Source organism: Chrysemys picta, chromosome 10 (assembly GCF_011386835.1).
Source record: "Chrysemys picta bellii isolate R12L10 chromosome 10, ASM1138683v2, whole genome shotgun sequence".
Lineage (NCBI taxonomy): Eukaryota > Metazoa > Chordata > Testudines > Emydidae > Chrysemys > Chrysemys picta.
This window is the reverse complement of record NC_088800.1, coordinates 9,112,468-9,132,912: the sequence shown is the minus strand read 5'-3', so window position 1 is coordinate 9,132,912 and position 20,445 is coordinate 9,112,468. Positions and strand designations below refer to the sequence as shown.

The following is a 20,445-nucleotide window of genomic DNA, read 5'->3' as shown; positions in this document are numbered from 1 at the left end:
CGGCGGGCTGGGGAGGGACAGGACCTTCCTCTTCCACTGCACAGCTGCTTTGGGAAGGGAGACGGGGGAAATCAGACCCGCCTTTGGCTATCTCCCCCAGCTGCAGGAAGCTCAGCTCTGGAGACAGCAGAGAAGTGAGGGTGGCAATGCTGCAACCCCAATAACAGCTTTGCAACCCCAATGATCCCCTTTTGGGTTGGAACCCCCAAGGTTACATCATCATGAAATTGCAAATATAAACCTCTGAAAACGTGAAACTGACTGATTTTAAAACTCTGGGGGCCATGAAATTGACCAAAATGGACTGTGAACTTTGTAGGGCCCTAGTCATAAAATAGCATGGCAGCTACTGGTATTATTTCTCTGAACTAAGGTAGAGTTGGCATTTTCCAGGAAAAACACGGTGAACTAGAAAATGCAGAGACCTAATGGCTGCAATGAACGTGAGTGTACATAAGAGACCTGCACACAGAAAAGTCAGAGTGTACATAAGAGACCTGCACACGTCAGTAAACAACCAATTAACACGAGAAACAAAACTACTTTTACAATCTGCTCTGTGTGGCAATGCTCTCCAAGAGCAGAATCTCCTTTCCATTGATTACTGGCATCTCTTTCCCATCTCCATCCCGCCCACTTTATTCCACTGCCATTTTCACTGGGCTATTGTCTAGTTTAAAGGCCTCATCCTCTTGGTGTTGACAATACTCTATCTCCACTGATGTCAGCGGGAGACCAAGATGCTCAGCACCACATGGGATCAGGCCCTTAGACAGTTAATGCCAAGGAACTGGGGGGGGGTTATCTTTCTAAAAATCACACAGGGAACTGTATGAATAACAATGCAAGCTCGTGTATTTCCTTTACCTTTGGCTCCCGTTGCGTATGAATCCAGAAGGGCACTCTGCCATACACTCATCATTGTGGATCACAAACTTCTCATAGTCACTTATCTCTGTAGCAGGGACTTTGGAACAGAAGTCTTTAGTAACGCAGCGCCAGCCTTCAAACTTGTAGGTGTTCGGTGGGCAGGTGGGTACGCAGATTCCTTCATAGTAATAATTGCGGCAGGCCACACAAACCGTGTTGTTGTCGGGTGCAGTGCAGCTCCCCAAGCACTCGGGATGGCAACATTCATTTTGGTCTGTGCAAGCCCGTTTGCCACAAGCACTGGGGCACACTGCAAAGACAGAGCAAGGGAAGATTGAACAACTGGCATTTTAAAAATATAGTGAGATTAAATGCAGCAATGTAAACACTCTGAGCGCATATCCCCTTGGGTCTAGAGCCGTGTTTCCCAAACTTGGGACGTTGCTTGTGTAGGGAAAGCCCCTGGCGGGCCAGGTCGGTTTGTTTACCTGCCGCGTCCACAGGTCCGGCAGATTGCGGCTCCCACATGCCGCGGTTCGCTGCTCCAGGCCAATGGGAGCTGCGGGAAGCGGCGGCCAGTACGTCCCTCGGTCCGTGCCGCTTCCTGCAGCTCCTATTGGCCTGGAGCAGCGAACCGCGGCCAGTGGGAGCCGCAATCTGCCGGACCTGCTGACGCGGCAGGTAAACAAACCGGTCCAGCCCGCCGGGGCTTTCCCTACACAAGCGGCGTGCCAAGTTTGAGAAACACTGCTCTAGAGCAACCCTTGAAAACTTTGACACTTGGGAGGCTGGCAAACTAAATTTCATTTTCTCAGCGTTTTCAAGTTGCTCGGAGATATCTTTCTCCCAGATTTACATTAAAATATGAACCAGTGAAGTAACGAGGAAAACCGTTGAAAGCAATGTCAACGTAAGGATAACAGAAACAACTGAGGACTGGAACCCATTTGATAGCCCTGGTATTATGGTTACATTTTTGAGTGCTGACTTATTGTCTTTGAGAGGGTTTTTTTTTTTGTGTTTCCAATTTGTATTTCAAATTCGTCTTTTATTGGCAACAAAAAAGCTCCCTTTAAACAACTTAATTACATTCATACAATAATACATTGCTATACTGCAGCACACATGGCTAGGTTGACCCCACTGTAGCATCCTCATGTTGCTTATGTATGCAGAATTGGATTTAATAAAGTACAGATGCTACACATCATATATGGTGGAATCACAGACTTCTTATTTTCCCCCTGAAGAGAGTACATATCCACCCTATCCACAAATATCAGACTAGGAGGACATACATTTGTGAAAAGCACATTTATTTAAAAACTCATTAATCTGTAGGTGTGGGCACTGGGTTTGGAAAAAATGAACAGAAAGCAGGATCTTCAAGAGACAGTCTTACTATTGTTACATCAAAAGAAGCAGCAGCATTTATATTTATGTAACAACAACATTTTGATTACAATGTTTTATGGCCTTTTAGCCATGCTAGCTATATGCCAGAGGCTCTGCAAATAAACACAAGATAGGAAATCTGGTTTTCATTAGGTAACTGTTTTCCACTTTCTAACTTAGCTAAAAAACAGTATCAGTAACAGCAGCATAAAACAAAAGTTTCAGTAGGACTACAGTAGAGCCCAAGCAAATCAACATAAGAAACTTTAACCAAAACTACATGACTAGACAGCATACAACCAGAAACACAGATAACATTGTAAGTGAACAAGGATGCAGCATCCACCCAAGAATAGATATGGAGAAATTCCCAAGATGATGTACCAGATTCTACTCCATCCTGTTTATTTCTCCTTTTTCCTCAAATCTGCTGCACATTCTGCTATGCTGTAAATTAAACTACAGTTTATTTAGAAAGAGAAAACTACATTCAACCAGCGCAGGATAGTTCAAAACTATTTTTTCCTAGAGCTTTGCACACAACATGATGCGTGAAACTTTATCTGCAAATTTTCAGTTTACAAATAAAGATGTTTTACCATATTGAAAAATGTCTGAACCCAAGAGGTAATCTCGTTCTTTGATTGTATGTACTCTGGGATAAAAGACACTATGTTTTCCAACATGTTTGTACAGAACCTACCACAATAGAGCCCAATCACAACTGGAGCCACTGGGCACAACCATAACAAACAATAATACAAAATAAAAAATTTGTTTTACAACCCCTCACACATTTCTTCAGGATTTAGACACTATATGCCAAGCCTTGGCTATGAGGGAATACGTACTGTCCGCTTTAATGTACGGTTCTACTCTGAAAAGTGGGATCCCATGTTTATACTCTCAATGGTCTCTGCATTAAATATGCTCAAGTTTACAGATTTTTTTTTTCCCTAATTGCGAGACGTAAACATTTAGCCTGGGATCTGAGGGCCAAGCTGGGTTCTTTCTATTGCATGAATTAGCAGCAGTAATAACAATTCTTCAGGGAAAATTCTATCCTCACTTATTACCAGTGCAACCTCAGTCTTCAAGTTATGCCCTCTGCTTTCAATGGGTTTCCAAAGGAGAAACTAATGGGAACTAAGGGTATGTCTATACCCAGCCGCTAGTTCGGCGGCTGGCAATCGAACTTCTGGGTTCGACTTATCGTGTCTTGTCTGGACGCGATAAGTCGAACCCGGAAGTGCTCACCGTCGACTGCGGTACTCCAGCTCGGCGAGAGGAGTACCGCGGAGTCGACGGGGGAGCCTGCCTGCCGCGTGTGGACCGAGGTAAGTTCGAACTAAGGTACTTCGAACTTCAGCTACGTTATTCACGTAGCTGAAGTTGCGTACCTTAGTTCGATTTGGGGGTTTAGTGTAGACCAAGCCTTAGTAAACAATCTTGCTGTTGATGCGCAGCATCAGACAAAGCTCTAACTTGCACAACAGCTCTGCAGTGCTAACAGGAACAAACATAGTAAGAATGTATTTTAGTTGCTACACAGACAGGTAGGACTGAATACATACAGAGAGATGTGTCATTTTTACAGTCCCTTTTCAAAGTTAAAAAAAACAGACTTCAGTACAAACATCTCGGCAAAATGGTATTTATAATGAAATTGTTGATGGGGCCTCCGCTGCGGGGGAGCTTGTGGACATCACTATAATTAGCATAAGAAAGCTGACTATGAATGTCTCAATGGAAGGTACTCCTTAAGATGTATTACAGTGTAATTTAGGCAGAATTGAGAGAGGGAACTATGATTCTGTATATGTAATATTTCTGACTCCAGACCCAAGTATATCCCACGATAGATTCCTCTTAAAAGAAAGGACAGCGATGAAGAGATCATTATTGATAAATGATGCAAAATATTTTAATACACCCAAATATGTATTTCTCAGGGTTACAAACCCCTCAGGTATGGAGGTTGTTCAGAACTCTGAAATGTTGGTAACTCTGAACAAAACATGATGGTGGTTCTTTCAAAAGTTTACAACTGAACAGTGACTTAATGCAGTGTTGAAACTTTACTAAGCAGAAGAAAAATGCTGCTTTCCTTTTTTTTTAAATAGTTTATATTTAACAGAGCACTGTACTGCATTTGCTTCCCCCCACCCCCATCTCTGCTGCTGCCTGAATGCGTACTTCCAGTTCCAAACGAGGTGTGCGGTTGACTGGTCAGTTCATAACTCTGGTGTTCAAGTTACAGTAGAACCTCAGAGTTATGAACAAGGACAAAAGCCTGACGTTTCTGGAGTGGGGTAAATGCAACAGCCTTGTTAGAGACTGCTGTAAACTGTGCCTCGTTTTAATGTATATAAATATTAAGAATGTTCAGGATTATTGAGGTAGTTCTTGAAAAACCCCAGGCCATGTGGCTCATCAGCAGATGGATTCCTGTTCCACGTGGGTGCCAAAACTTAGATTTAGTGTGTTAACTAGATTTCCAGTTCACAATCCCGCTAAGAAAAAACGCCTCCATGACCAAAGTTCATCACTAGATTTATCCAAGCAGTGCCACATGATTTTTGTTCTTAATTAGACAGACATTTACAAAAAACAAAGGCTGCTGCATAAACAGTGCAGATAAATATAGTATAAAGAGGTCTAAATTATTTCACTCCAGGGGAAAGACCTTTTTCCATTTCCTAAATTCTTCTGCCATTCATGAATAAACTAGCATATGAACAGCATTCCCCCCACATCTCATAGCTGATCCTCTGAACCTTACCAATGAAGGAGATACCTGAAGCATGCAAAACCACACAAATTTACATGACAAAGATGTAAATAGTAACACAGGTATACAAATCTGTGTTATATTATTTTTAATCTGACAGTGTTAATTTAAAAAAAAAATTTTTTTTTTTTAAAAGCAACCAGATTTTCAAACTTAAAATGACTGGGAAGAAAAACATAGTAAAATGTTAATTAAAATTGGAAGTTTTTTATGATGAATCTGTCAGATGGCCAGAAAGCTACGATTCCATAACCAAGAGGACACCTTTGGCTAAAAGCCCATCCTAATTCAGTGGTGAAAAGAATGCAGCAATTAGTAACAAAAAATTACAACGACTGGGGGAAAAGAAGGAAAGGGATAGCATTCAATATTAATTGACAAGAGAATCTAAAGACATCAGGGAAAAATCCATGGGTGGCAGGATGAAGGACAATTAAAAAAGAGAAGGTTTTTTTTTTGTAAAGTATATTAGGAACAAAAACTGTAGCAATGATACAGTCCCACTAGTAGCTGGAGACGGCATAATTGTTGTTAATGATACATAAAAGGCAGAGATATTCCATAAATATTTGTGTTTTGTATTTGGAAAAAAGGAGGAGGAAATACTTGCATCACATGAGGATGAAGTACTTTCCAGTCCATTAGTAACTAAGGAGAATGTAAACAACATCTGCTAAAAATAAACACTGTTAAATCAGCAGTCCCGGACACTTGGACACAAGATTACTAAAAGAGTTGGCTAAGAAGAAGTCTGACCAGCTGATATTAATTTATAATAAATATTGGAATACCAGGGAAATTAAAGATGATGGGAACAGGGTTAATGTTGTGCCAATATTTAAAAAGACCAGGCAGCTGGTTAAAATAAATAGTCTGAAATCAACAATGGGCAAAATAATGGAAAAGCTGATCCAGGATTCAATTGATAAGGAATTAAAGAATACGAGTATAATGTCAGTCAAAATGATTTTATGGAAAACAGGCCTTTGCAAACAAACCTGATTTAATTCTTTGATGAGATTACAAGTTTAGTTGATAAATGTAACTGTGTATATGTAATATACTCATAAAAATGTAGGGGTCACAGTAGACAAACAAATGAACATGAGCGCCTAGTGTGGTGCTGTGGCAAAACAAGCTAGTGGGATCCTTAAATGTCTAAACAAGGGTAGCGAGTAGAAGTAAGGAGGTAATTTTACCTCTGTATACAGCATTGGAGAGACCAATACTGTTTACAGTTCTGGTGTCCATATTTTAAAAGGGGATGTGGAAAAATTCAAGAGGGTACAAAGGGTCACAAAAATTATCTGAGGTCTGGAGAAAATGACACAATGAGAGACAAAGATCTCAATCTCTGCTGAGCTTATCAAGAAGAAGATGGAGTGATGATTTGATTAGAGTGAATAACTGCCTTCATGGGAAGGAAAATACTGGGCACTAAACAGTTCTTTAATCTAGCAGAGAAAGGCATAACATGAACCACTGGGCTGGAAACTACAGCCAGATAAAATCAAATTAGGAATAAGGCACTAATTTTAACACTGATTAACCACTGGAACAAACTACCAAGGGAAGCGGTGGATTCTCCGTCTCTTAATGTCTTCAGATCAAAACTGGATGACTTTCTGGAAGACGTGCTGTAACCAAATACAAGTTACGAGGCTCAATGCAGAGGTAACTGGGCGAAATGTAATGGTCTGTGATATACAGGAGGTCAGACTAGTTGTTCTAATGTTCCCTTCAGGCCTCTGTGAAGTACTTAAGTGATGCATTAATTTATTCTCAGCCACTTAATTGGGGTCCCTAGTGTCCAACCTCCTGTAATAGGTTTTGTTTTGTTTTAAATCATGACACCTGTTAACAGCCAGCTGCTCTGCTCCTCCTCAACTCTGAAAAGACTTCTGCAACCAATATACCTGTATGCGAACTGCTAAGCAGCCAGAACACTTCCCAAAATTGGAAAGCTTTGAAAGAGCGCGCCAATCTACTCCCAAAAAAAAGCCATTCAAGGCAGAACTTTGGTACAGGACAAAACAGAAAGAATCACAGTAAATGTTTACTTCTCCGAGCCTTTCCCTTTCACTCAAAGAAATTTGAGAGAAAAGGCATTTTCAAGTTAACAAAATACATGAGATTTTCTAAAATACGGTCTAAATATTCTGATTACTATGCATATAACATGCAATGGACACCACTCAATTTAAAGTTACTTGTTCAGTGAACAACTTCTATTTACACCTATTGGGGAATTACTTTACAGAAACCCAAGAGAAGTTATAAAACATTCTGATTTGAGGATTCACCAGTCCCAACCAACAGGCCCCCCCCCCCCCCAAAAAAAAACAAAAATAAAGAACAGACGGATGCAAGGTTGGCAACTCCTCAAGAGACACAGCTTAGCACACTACTCTTAAAAAAAAAAAAAATTAAGGCAGCTCTTTTTGGATTGTTTAGCTTTTTAAAAGTAGCAGTAAGTTCTCCGACATCCAATATCTCAAGCTTTTTGAAGTGTACACTAAGCTAAAGCTCTCAGAGATCACTTTCTGCAAGTTCTGACATCATGGCTGTTTTACAGTTTGGACAGACTAAGTGTTCTTATCATTTCCAAGACGCCATGACTTCAGCACTGCTGAAATAGAGCAATCGGGTGAATAAACAGTCAGTCACAGGGAGTGAAAACGCAGCAAGTGGAGGAAGACTGCTTGGCAAATGCAGGCCCTAGCCTCTGCCAAGGCTGGCGTCATGCCAGCTGCACGCAGGACAGCAAAAGTTTGCCAAGTGTAGGATAAGTATTTTTTTAAAGATTCTTTCTCTCCTTGTAAAATGATATTCAATCCTTCCTTTCTTTTCTCTCTCTCTCTTTTTTTTATAAATCCATCAAAGTATTGTTGCATAAAGAACAAGAACGTAGTTTTGAACAGGGGCTGAGGAGGAAAGAACATTTTATCCCAGGCAACCGTTGTAAAGATTATCTGTCAAAATTTATCAATCAAGACAGGAAGGCAGGTAGTTTTTGAATGTTAATTCCTATAAATGACAGGGTTTAAAAAAAAAAACAGCATTAACTTTAGAGAGCATTTCAAAGAAAAACTGGCTTTTAAATGTAGCAAAGAGAGCACCCGGGAGACATTCTTGCCTTTTACCTGGTGTGGTGATAGCTAACGGGAGATGACAGAGACATTACCCAGAAAACCCACTTCCAGTGATTCACAACCAGGGCTGAATCTCAAATCTAGCATGTAAATAAGTAGATATACTCATTATATACACACAATAATATGTTCCAGCATCAAAACACTGGTACAGCAACTCCAGAAGATGCAATATTTTTGTTTTAAATAGCGATGCAAGATATGGTTACAGCAACACACTTTTTGCCTTGTTACTTTTTTTCCCCTTCACCAAAGTAACTAAACCAGACACTTGTCTCAGGAAAAATCCACAGAAAGGGAAATGTCACAACACCAGGCACCCATATGCTGAACAGCTTCCTTTCCTTTCTGATAAGTAAGGCACAATTCAACACTCTCTGAAATTACCTGCCAACGTCTATTTAAAGGTTTCTCTCAAAACCATATTGTTATTATGAATTATGAGTGATTACCTCCTCCCTCTTCAAATCCCCAGTTTGCATACAACCGTCTCCACTTGCAAAATATTTGGAAAGGTCCCTACAAACTCTAGGCCAAGTAGTAAGATGAGGGCATTCAGTCTACAGCCTGTGAGTTATATTTGACTCAACTTCATTCCACTGAGAACCATATGTTTCCATGTTTATGTTCTAGTTGTTACCGGCCTGATTTTATCCTACAAACCTTTCTAAGGATTTTCAAACTATTCTGAAGTTGTCCCAGGCAGAACTTTCCTCCTCCTGCACCAGTTTCAGTTCGGTATAACTACATCCAGTTGGCTTCTATGCAAGGTTGTTTTGTCAGAGTTATAATGTGCCCTATGACTTGAATAAAGCTTGTTTACGCATGGAAACTTCTAGAATCCGCACAAATGATCAACCTGTGAGCAGAAGCTATCTGAAATAAGCACACATTCACATTCCCTTTAAAAATCAAATATTCAAAAACAGTAAGCATGCTGGAAACTTGAACACCCTTTATGGCCAACAGCAAAACCATATTAAAAATTATTTGGGTTGCCCCTGTAGCCTAATGGAAGTGCTCAGATGCAATTATAGATTCCAGTTTCTCTTTCCCTATATAAAAGACGTGGAAGAGGAACTGGATATAGGGTTAAAAAATTTCTAGTATCTAGGGTGACCAGATAGCAAGTGTAAAAAATTGGGATGGGGTGGGGGGTAATAGATGCTTATATAAGAAAAAGCCCCCAAAATCAGGACTGTCCCTCTAAAATTGGGACATTTGGTCACTCTACTAGCCTCACTCAACAATAAGATTTTTTTCTTTAAAAGAGCTCCAGTTTTCTCTTTGACTACAAGTATGGCATCCATGAATCGAGGCCAATGGTGTAGAGAGGAAATGTGCATTACCTGGAATTCCATTCATTAGCATAAACATGTTGCTGGAACTGCTGCAAAGATACATACACCACCCTGCACAATGTCACTCATAGTTATCCTAAATGATAGTATCTTCCCTTCCCCTCTCAGAGTAATTTTTAGTAACAAGGTAACTTCAATGGGGTGCAGTCATCAGATAATCATGCCTTTGAGTAATTGGAGGCTGTTTGCTATGGCTCATAACCCCAGAAAAGTACAAATGCCTCACAAAAACAATATCCTTCATCTTGCCTAAAAATAAAGGACTGTTAGCTCTGTAAAAAACACCACAAGTCTCTCAATTAAACATCGATTTCCACTAGCAGAATGACTGTGATGGCTCTCTGTTAGCTTGCTTTTCTTGCAGACTCTAGTTCCTCACCACAAACCCACATCAAACCTGCTGGATGGGAAAGGCATCAGGCTTCCAAGCTACAGTAAGAAACGGCATGTGCCTGTTAATCCCATTTTATTTTGTCTGAGTGACCAGGGTATTCAGGCACACTAGCTGGCATAATAAACCTACCAACCTCTTGGGAATTCTGCAAGTGAGGCATTCGCAGTTGTTACAAAGTTCCAAGAGCAGTATGGCAACTCAGCTCATATTTACAAATTGAAACAAACTGAAATCTAAGTGATGAAAATACCTGTTACATGACAGTCTGAAGAAACCAGTATGTCGCACAGTTGCTCAATTCCCCCCTAAATATGTTCTATCCAGTGACCACCTTGATACAAACAACTCTTCTTAACGAAAACAGGCAGCATGAGTTGCACTCTCTTTCAAAACAGTTTATGTTGCCCAATAAGGCTCACACTGGCATTGCTGCAGCTGGCATTTGAGAGAGCGAGAGGGAAAAAACTAGTCACTTTCCATGCCAGGACAAATCAGTACTCCACACAAAACAGAACCAAGGCACATACGCAAGCACATACTGGGTTTCCTCGCCAATTCTACTCTATCTACAATACAGGGAAACAAGTTAGTTGGGAATGTTTTATGTTGACTGCTACACTGCTCTATAAGCATTTCCTCCACAAGGAAGAGTGACATTTCCTACTGAAAAGGTGAGCCAGAAGAATAACCAAGACATCAGCATGGATGACAACAGGACTTTGTACAGACAGAAACAATACACTTAACCACGCGGGAAAGCTGCTCACAATTCCATTCTTTAAAATCTACTAATAACCCTAAAGAAACATCTGAAATTCCAGAACTGACTCAGAATGGGAGGCTCACTCCCAGATACACTATAGACATGCCCCAACGGTGCAAGGGGGAAAAAAAGACTACAGCAAAACAGCTCTAAACTGAACTAAACAAGCTGAAGGGTTCATGAGGAAAAAAGGATTCAATCTAATGGGATCTAAGTTGCAAGCAATATATATTTGTGGGGTTCTACTTTTTTGAAGTAAAGATTTCTTACTTTCTTCCCAATGCTGCAGGTGGCAAGAGACACACTATTTCATGAATATATAGCAAGCGAACAGAATATAAATCAGTCACCAGCTGGCAAAATCCCAGCTGGAGGGAGGATACCACTCTCATTCCAGATTTATTTTAAAGGAGGAAGAGGGCTTTGATAACATTATCAAACTGACCTAAATTATGCAGTTCTTTTGATGCTAGGAAGAAAAAAAAAAAGAAATGTTATATTGTAGAGAAAAGGTCACCAACTCTGAGACTTTCTCTACTGCTTTCATTTCAGAGCATTCACTGCATTCATGAACAAGAGTAAGATACGCTAATGGACTTAATCTTTATGGAACTAAGTGACATAAATGAAGTTTGATACAATTTAGAAAGTGACAGATTTCCTCTGGGGGGAAAACCAGGAATAATGCCAACTACTGTATAAGTGAGAGAACTTTCAATAAAACTACAAGTGTATATACACCATAACGGTGTATATGTTACAAAGATGTTATTGTCATGCAACTGAGATAGCCACACTGATAACGAGTGATGAAGGCAGTCCTGTTCATTGGTGGGTGACGAGGACTAAGGACAATACAGAGTAGCAGAAAATAATAGTAGTCAAAGTTGTTTTAGGTCCCACTGACAGCAACTTTTTTTTTTTTTTTTAAACCAGGCCACTAGTTTTACTAGTGGAACAGCTGGTAAAAAGCAGGCTTGATATCTCAGAGTTACCAAATAAGTTATCTTCAAAATGAGATGCAAGATATGTAAGACCTAGAGAGAATATCAAGGAGAGAGAGAGAGAGTTTAGTTTTCTTAAATTTAATTATAAATTGCTACTCGTCTGTAAGGAGAGAAGTACATTTTCAGCTATAAATCAGCCGTGATGCAGATATAACTGATATATAAACTGATGTGAGCTTTTACAACACTTAAGGAGAAAAGAAAGTACCAAATGACATGGACATATATAGAAAATATTTCCCCTTAACTGCAAGAAATGGGAAGAACGGTGGCCATATATTATGGGAAATAGAAGGCTGGATTCTTGATATCCATGAAGAACGATGTAAGAGTGGCCATACTGGGTCAAACCAATGGGCCATGTAGCCCACTATCCTGTCTTCTGATAGTGGTCAGTGACAAATGCTTCAGAGGGAATGATCAGAACCGAGTAATTATCAAATGATCCATCCCCCGTCGTCCAATCCCAGCTTTTGGCAGTCACAGAAAGATAGAGCTATTTCTTGAACGAGTTGGGGAATAACTTTCTGTTCTCAATCTTGCTTCCATTATAAATATGGACAAAGAAGAAAATCACCCTGTGTTCACAAGACCTTCAAGCAATTTGAATACAACATGCTGATAGTTTCTTCATTCTTTTTTAATATAAATTCACTGGCATAGACGACAGAAGGAAGAGGAGTGAGAAAACTGTTGAAATTCTATCATCAGAATGAGTATATTCTCACACACTAAATTGATGTGGATTGAACTGGTCCAGAAGGAGAAAGAACAATGCTGAATTTCCTTCTCAGACTTAATGCCAATTTTCTAACTTTATGGTCCTTAACTATGACTGTTTGAGTTGTTTAAACAGGGTCTGTTTCTCCATCCTGCAAAGCTGTAAAAAAGACATCCTTGCTCCAGTCACACTGTCTGGAGTGGCTCAGTACCATCAGTGCCTACCTCAGGGCAGACTCCCCAAACTGCTGGTATGTTCTATAATTAGCTTTCAGCAACCCAGTATCAAATGTGGACTCCTGAATCACTATATCAGTCTTACCATAGAGTTACAGACAGTACCCTGAGGCTCTCCAGTCTATCCTGCCACCCAGGCAAGACGGACTTAGTGATACATGGTCACTGCCACCAAAAATCACAAAATATTCAGGTTGCTTCCAGTCCCAAGAGACCAGTCACTTACCCCAGGTCAATTGGTGTTACACCGAAGACCACACCTATAGCCAATTCCGTAATAAACTAGAACAAAGAACTAAAAGTTATTTGCAGGTTAAAGCAAGCAAACAGACACACCAATGAGTTGCCATCTAAATGCTAAGAGTGACCGTGTTGCAGTGATTTGTCAATTTGAAATGTCTTTCAGGGAAAACCCAGGGTTGACTCTGGGGGATCTCTCGCTTCAATTTAGAGTCTCTGGCCCTGTGAGAGTTCAAACAGCAAAGAGATGAAAAATTATCTTATAAAAAGATAAAACATTTAGTCTTCCAGTCCATGAGATGAGCTCCTTTCGACATAGCACTTCCAAGGCTTGATAGAGCCATTCACCAATTCTTTGCGTGGCAATGTTCCTTACCGGCCCCTTTAATCTAGGTATGTCTCCTGGGGGAGGCGGGGGTAGAGGGGACCACAATTCCTGTTCCTGGGTTCACAAGTACAGAGCAAACATTTTCAAAGTTATAAAGCAAAAATTACATATTTTCCTGTAGCATGGAATACAGACATTGCAAGTGAGATTAATACACGCAGCAATTTACTAGCCTTTCATAGAGTCTAAACACTAAATAATTTTTATAAGACTAATTCCTATTTTGAACAAAACTAACATTCAGGTAAGCTGGTTTGGTTTCCAGCTATGAATTTATCAGTTCTTAGCTAACACCAATGGTGTTGGCCAGAGCTGGCACTTGATTTACCAGCATCACAGCATCAAAAGAACAAGATGGCCAGAATGCCTATTACCTGAACAAGGTATTTAACCCTGATAAAAGACACTGGACTAAGAAAGCAAGTGTTTCTATTTGCATGCATCCTTGAGACACTTCTCTGATAGATTCTCTCCCACTCCCAATAACTCCCACTGAAAAGAGTATTAATGATTATAAAGATGTGGTGTTTGCTCAGATCTTTAATTTCTCTCTAGTGCTCTCTGATGTACATGGCTTTTAGACCCAAGAGAAGGTAGTTTTGGCTAAGATTATTCAGTACATTTGCAGGCAATTTGGCTAATAAATGAAAGCTTTCCAAAAAAGCAGCTCAAATTGTATTGTGAACTTTAATTTGCTTAGAAAATGAGGATTCTAGATTTAAGGAATTGGCTTGGATTCTGGTATCCTGTCTTGAATGTTTCCCACAAAAAAGAGTTCTGATTCTGGTTCCGAGTGGCATGTGAAATCTGCAAGCAATACATACTTAACCCACTCCAACAGCACAAAATACTTCAAGGGAAAAATAAGAAGTAATTTGGTATCCCGCATCTCCAGCATTCCAGAAAGGTATTACACTAGGGCTGGTAGAAAAATTTCTGCCAAAACTGTTTTGATGAAAAATTGGGTTTAAGTTTTTCACAAAAGAGGCTGCTTTCCAAGGAAAATTTCAATATTTTCTCAAAATACTGAAGTAGTGTTATTAAAAATACTGTCTCACTGCCTCATGGGAGTTGTAATTTGGGTACCTTATGCACCTATTCTCCTTTTTTGGGATGGGAACTCCACGTGGACTACCTCTCCCATAAAGCACCATGGTCAGGGATCTTATGGCATGCCTCCCTCCCCTCCCTCATCACAATGGGAGAAACTGATGTATCATGAGAGATTTAGCCTGGCCAGAGAGCCAATCCAAAGAGGAGACTGGGCATATAAAGCACCCAAACTACAACTCCCATGATGCACTGCAGTGTTATAATGAATCAAAATATTTCAGTTTATGATAGTTCACCGAAATATAAAACATTTCTCTGTGGATTTTTTTTTTCTTTGACAAAATGAAAAAAGTTTGTCAAAATTTTTCACAGTAAAAATCTTACTTTTCAACTAGCTCTAATTACCACCTCAAAACTGGAGCTGCCTTTGATGGGTGTGGGGGGGAACACTTGATCTTTTTGCTGCTGACCCAGTCTATCACCCTGAAGGAATGGTCTCTGCAGAAAGAGAGGTCAAAATCATGGAAGACTATAAAAGTTAGGGAGGAGATGTGGTGGAAATACAAGATAGGCCTCAACTTGTCCCCTGACCTAACCACTAGATAACATTGCCTCATTCAGGGGCTATATTTAGACAACTTTATCTGTAGAAATTTCTTCTCTATATAGGATAAAAGCACTGCAGATCTTCTGCAACGCTGACTACACAATTAAATATAATGAGGAAGGATGCCACCCTTTTCTATTGTCACCACCCAGAAGATGCAAGTTTGTATAATAGAGTCACACTAAATATATAATACACAAACTACATATGCATGCACACAAGCAAGCGCGCGCACGCACACACACACCCCTTGGGTATATATTGCATCTTACTACGTAGATCCACATACATAAGCTTTTGAGGAAACGAAGAGGGGAAAAAAACATTTCTACTGTGATTTTAAAACCATAGCATTCTTTTTGGCTTCCTAAATCCCTTCCTGTATTGAGGATTCACCACCAGATTAGGGAGAACCAGACAGAATTTTTGATGGCAAACGAAGGACAGTTGTGCTGTATCTGACAGGAAATCTACTCTGCAGCACAGCTAATGCAGCAACGCTCACTGGCTGCTGTGAGGCCAGCAAAGGCATCAGATCGTGTTTACAAAAGAAAAAGGAATTTGTATTTTGAAAGTCGATACTTACACTAAAAATAACAAAACATTTTCCTCTGTGTTTTCAAGCAAGAGCTTCATGCTTGTCTTTTTCCCTCCAGTACCTTTTTTGTTATATCAAGTCGCACTGACATAAACGTTATACCATCCATGGCAGATACTTACATGTCTCAAAAAAGAATATTCTTTCCACATACTAAAAAAAATTATACAGAGTTATTTTAAATTCAGAACTGTTTGTATATTCCTTATAAGTTTATAAAACTCTCACTGTCCTTCCATGACTAACGAAAGTGGAATTGAGAGAGTATTCTATATTTATAACTCGTCTGGTTGCTCATGCTTATGGCCCTATTTCCACTCACTGTTACTGTACACAGAGCTATGTGAGGTATTGTGGGTTCCCAAACTTCACTGATTTCCTAACAAGGCAGGCCTGTGTCCCGGAGGAACAAACTGGGGGCTGTTTCATCCAAGTGGAGTTCAAATTCAGAGGGAGAGGCCCTGAGTTTTGTGGTTTTGGCAGCTCCTCTTAAAACTGGTATTAGAGACCATTTCTGGGCAATTACATGCCTAACTGGTGTTGGACTATGTATCAATGCTACTGATACATCATCTACAGTACAGACACATTTACAACCCAACACTGTACAGCTGTTGCTACACACTTCACCTTTTCATATTTATTTTAGCAAAGCAGCTTCAATGCTTCATCAAGCAGATTTCTCAGTAAGTGAAATTTAACGAACACCAAAGCACTGGATAAAACCAAAAGTCGCTTTAAAAGATTCACAGGCCTTTCAAAACACAACACAACTTACAGGTTTCAGAGTAGCAGCCGTGTTAGTCTGTATCCGCAAAAAGAAGAACAGGAGTACTTGTGGCACCTTAGAGACTAACAAATTTATTAGAGCATAAGCTTTCGTGGACTACAGCCCGCTTCTTCGGATGCATCCGAAGAAGCGGGCTGTAGTCCACGAAAGCTTATGCTCTAGTAAATTTGTTAGTCTCTAAGGTGCCACAAACACAGCTTACGTGGCCCTCATCACTGTAGCATCTGGGCTCCTCACAGTTTATGAATTTTTAACCCTCAACATACCCTTGTAAGGTAGGGAAGTATTATCCCTATTTTACCGATGAGAAACTAAGGGTAGATTAAGTGACTTGCCCAAAGTCACAAGGGACCGTAGTTGAGCTGGGAAGTGAATTCACATCTTGAGCCCCAGCACATTGTTCTATACTTTAGACCAGTGGTTCAAAACCTTTTTTCATATGTGGACCTCTAGAAAATGTCAAATGGTGGTTCGGACCCCTTTGGAAATCTATTGTCTGTATATGTGGTTGAATTCTGTTCGGACAGTTTTCAGTCTAAGACTTTCGCGAACCCCTTAGACATAGTTCACAGACCGCAGGCTGAGAACCACTGCATTAGACCATCTTTCCTACTAGTTGAAAGCTAAGGGAATTGTGTAGTTATCAATACTGTAATAATCCCTTCCTCCTTTTATTACTCCTGGGGAAATTCTGCACTTGCGCAGTGGTAATGTCCGCTGCAGAATAATTGATTCTGATGGGGAGGTGAAGGAAAGCTGCAATTACATCTTTTGCTCACCAGGGGCTGATGTGGCGCTGGAAGAGAGGGCACCTTCTCACTGGCTGGTGTAGCCAGCAATGGAGAGAGAGGGGACAGAGGCTGCCTTTCCTCACAGCACCCAGTCCCCAGGGCCAGGAGAGGAGGGACAGAATAGGGGGGTAGGGTGGACAGATCGGGGTCACACAGACTGGGGTTCAGAAGGGCTAGTGCGGGGGAACAGACGCTAGTGGGGTGAAAACATTGAGCCAGGGGCCGAATGGGAGTGGGGGTCTGTGTTCCCTATAAGCTGCGCGGTTGGGCAGCTGCCCAGAAGAGAGTTAAGCACCACGCAGTTGACTGGCAGAGCCGGGCACATCCAGCAGCATGTGTTCAGGTGCCCCTCCTCCCCGCTGCTTTGCAGCCGCGTTTGCTCCTGAAACTGCTCCCGGGACCCTCTTGCTGGCTGTGCTGGGGGGGGGGTGCTGATGTCAGAGTGTCCCCCTCCCCCATACCTCTGTACCCCATCTCCACAGAGCAGGGTAGAGGGGACAGGACTCGCAGCAGCTCTGAGGTCTGAAAAAACCTTCGGGTGAGTGAATGCCTTAAAGAGACAGTGCACGGTCTCTCAGAGACTTTCCCAGCAGCCAGCACACAATCTCTCTCACACACACACACACACACACACACACACACACTCTCCTCGTCCTCCCCCATCTCCGCAGAGTGGGGGAGGGAGGACATGGTTCAGAAGGAGGAGAGCTTTCAGTGAGTGCCTTAAAGAGACAGCGCACGGCATCTCAGAAACTTCCCCAGCAGTCAGCACACACACAGTCTCTGTATGTCTGTCTCTTTCTCTTACACACACACACACACACACACACACACACAATTGTTGTTTCTTCTTTGTACTTCCTGCAATGCACATATATTCTCTGTCATTTTATTCTTTCAAAGGCTGTTACTTTAGTGTTTTGACTGGTCTATGCATTTCATAATTTTTATTTCTCTCTTACACTTGCATTTAATTTTGTGGGTAGTGAGTTCTAAAATGCCTAACTTGTCTTGGCTGGAGTAATTATCCCTATTGGTAATTTTTGTAAAAATATATATTATATCTAGTTTTATTTCTACTGGTGGTGTACATCCGCACAGTACGTTGGTGCACATAACAAAATGTATTCTGCACATGGGTGGAAAAAAAAATAGAGGGAACATTGGTGGGGGTGCAGGGACACATGCCGACAGGGGCAGCTATGCCTGGCTGAATGGGGAGTGGGGGTGCAAGTACGCATGAGGACAGGGGCAGATGTGCCTGACTGAATGGGAGAGGGTAGGGGTTAGCCAATCCTTCCTCCCTCCCCTCAAAAAACCTGTTCCATACTTCTCCCAACAACCCTCCAGGTTCACTTCCAAGCTCCTTCCCAGAAATTATTTCCCTCTCCCTCGACTCCTCCATTACCCAACTCCCCCAAGCCTTGCACTGCTTCCGAGGGGTGTGGGAAATAGATTTCTGCATTGTAGTTTAAACAAATTATTAGTTAGAGTTCTATATAGGGGTTGTCAACCTTTGGCACGCGGCTCACCAGGGTAAGCACCCTGGCGAGCTGGGCAGGTTTGTTTACCTGCCGCGTCTGCAGGTTCGGCTGATCGCGGCTCCCACTGGCTGCATTTCGCCGCTCCAGGCCAACGGGGGCAGCAGGAAGTGGCGCAAGCCGAGAGTTGTGCTGGCCGCCGCCCCCATTGGTCTGAGATGGCGAACCGCAGCCAGTGGGAGCCGCAATCGGCCGAACCTGCGGACGCGGCAGGTAAACAAATTGGTTGGGCTCGCCAGAGTGCTTACCCTAGCGAGCCACATGCCAAAGGTTGCCGACCCCATTCTATATTAATATGCCTAGTAATGAATCTATTTGTCTAAAAACATTTCCTGAATCTTTTTTGTTGTCTATATTGTTAAAGACACTTGCTGAGAGGTATTTTGAAATAAATTACCAAAATAATTGAAGTTGGAGTGATTATATTGTGGGGGTTTTTTTTGACAAATAAAATATGCAGAATGTTGCAGAATTTTAAAATACTGTGCGCAGAATTCCCCCAGGAGTATTTTATGCTGGTGCATTTTAAGATGCAGATATACAAAGAAATTCAACTACTGCTTCCTCTAGCCACTACATAACTCCTTAAAATGGTCTAATCTTACAGGAGGATCCTACTACGGACACCATAATGAGATAAAATATCATCACTCACACCAAGGACTAGCATTCCCATTCTGCTGCAGTCAGTGACAAAACTAGAACAACTATTTTTACCAGGTTTCCAAGGCCAATATAAAGTCACCCTGAAACAGCGTCACAACTAGGTTGTGCTGTCATATTGGGATGAAATGGCAATTCAGTGGCGAACACCACTCCAACACCAAATGGAAAACAAGGAGAGAAATGGCAAACATTTTTCTTTTTCTAAACCACAGTCTGGCATTCCAGCCTTGGCATGAGGACTAAGGCAATTTCCACAAAAAGCCCACAATGTAAAGCAGTCCATTTGCACGCCAGTTCAAACGATTTTATTTAGGAGTCAACAAGTTTTACATACTGTACGTTTTGGATGCTTAGGGCAGAGTCTAAATGCCCCTACCCAGTAATAGAAATTATGATCAGCAAAGTAACAAAGATGTTAAAACAAGAAATGCTTTGTCTACACAAATCATGGACCAAGTTTCCTTTTAGTAAACATAAAATCTTCCTTCAGATGCCTTATCCCGAAGTCATAAAATATATATATTGAATGTTTTAGAACTCCTTTCAAAAAATAAAAAAATAAAAAGATGTAGAGCAATATAGGTGGATTTGGATACTAAGCCGAAGCAACTGCTGTCTTCAAAGGTTTCAGAGTAACAGCCGTGTTAGTCTGTATCCGCAAAAAGAAGAACAGGAGTACTTGTGGCACCTTAGAGACTAACAAATTTATTAGAGCATAAGCTTTCGTGGACTACAGCCCGAAGAAGTGGGCTGTAGTCCACGAAAGCTTATGCTCTAATAAATTTGTTAGTCTCTAAGGTGCCACAAGTACTCCTGTTCTTCTTTTTGCTGTCTTCAAAGTTCAGCAGAGAATCTTAAAGCATTGCCTTTAAAACACAAGCTGTTAGAAGAAGTGTTGCTGTGAATTGGCATAAAGCATCCCCCTTCGTTTGTTTGTGTTTTACATGCACTCAGAACAAGTACCGGCAAGTGACAGAAAACCAGAACATGTTTTGCAAACAATTATAACATCCTGAAACAAAGGGCAAGGACTGAAGTCATCATTTGTTAATTGCGCCATGGTCATACTCGTTCTATAGTG

At 41.1% G+C, this 20,445-nt stretch overlaps 1 protein-coding gene across 1 annotated transcript in view; it reads right to left on the bottom strand.

The window, feature by feature from the left end:
• Window positions 1-20,445, bottom strand: part of IGF1R (insulin like growth factor 1 receptor) — a 271,414-nt gene that overhangs the window by 56,261 nt on the left and 194,708 nt on the right. The window contains exon 3 of the mRNA XM_005294854.4: window positions 868-1,180. Within this exon, the coding sequence (XP_005294911.2) occupies window positions 868-1,180 (313 nt within the window). The remainder of the gene's footprint in view (window positions 1-867; window positions 1,181-20,445) is intronic.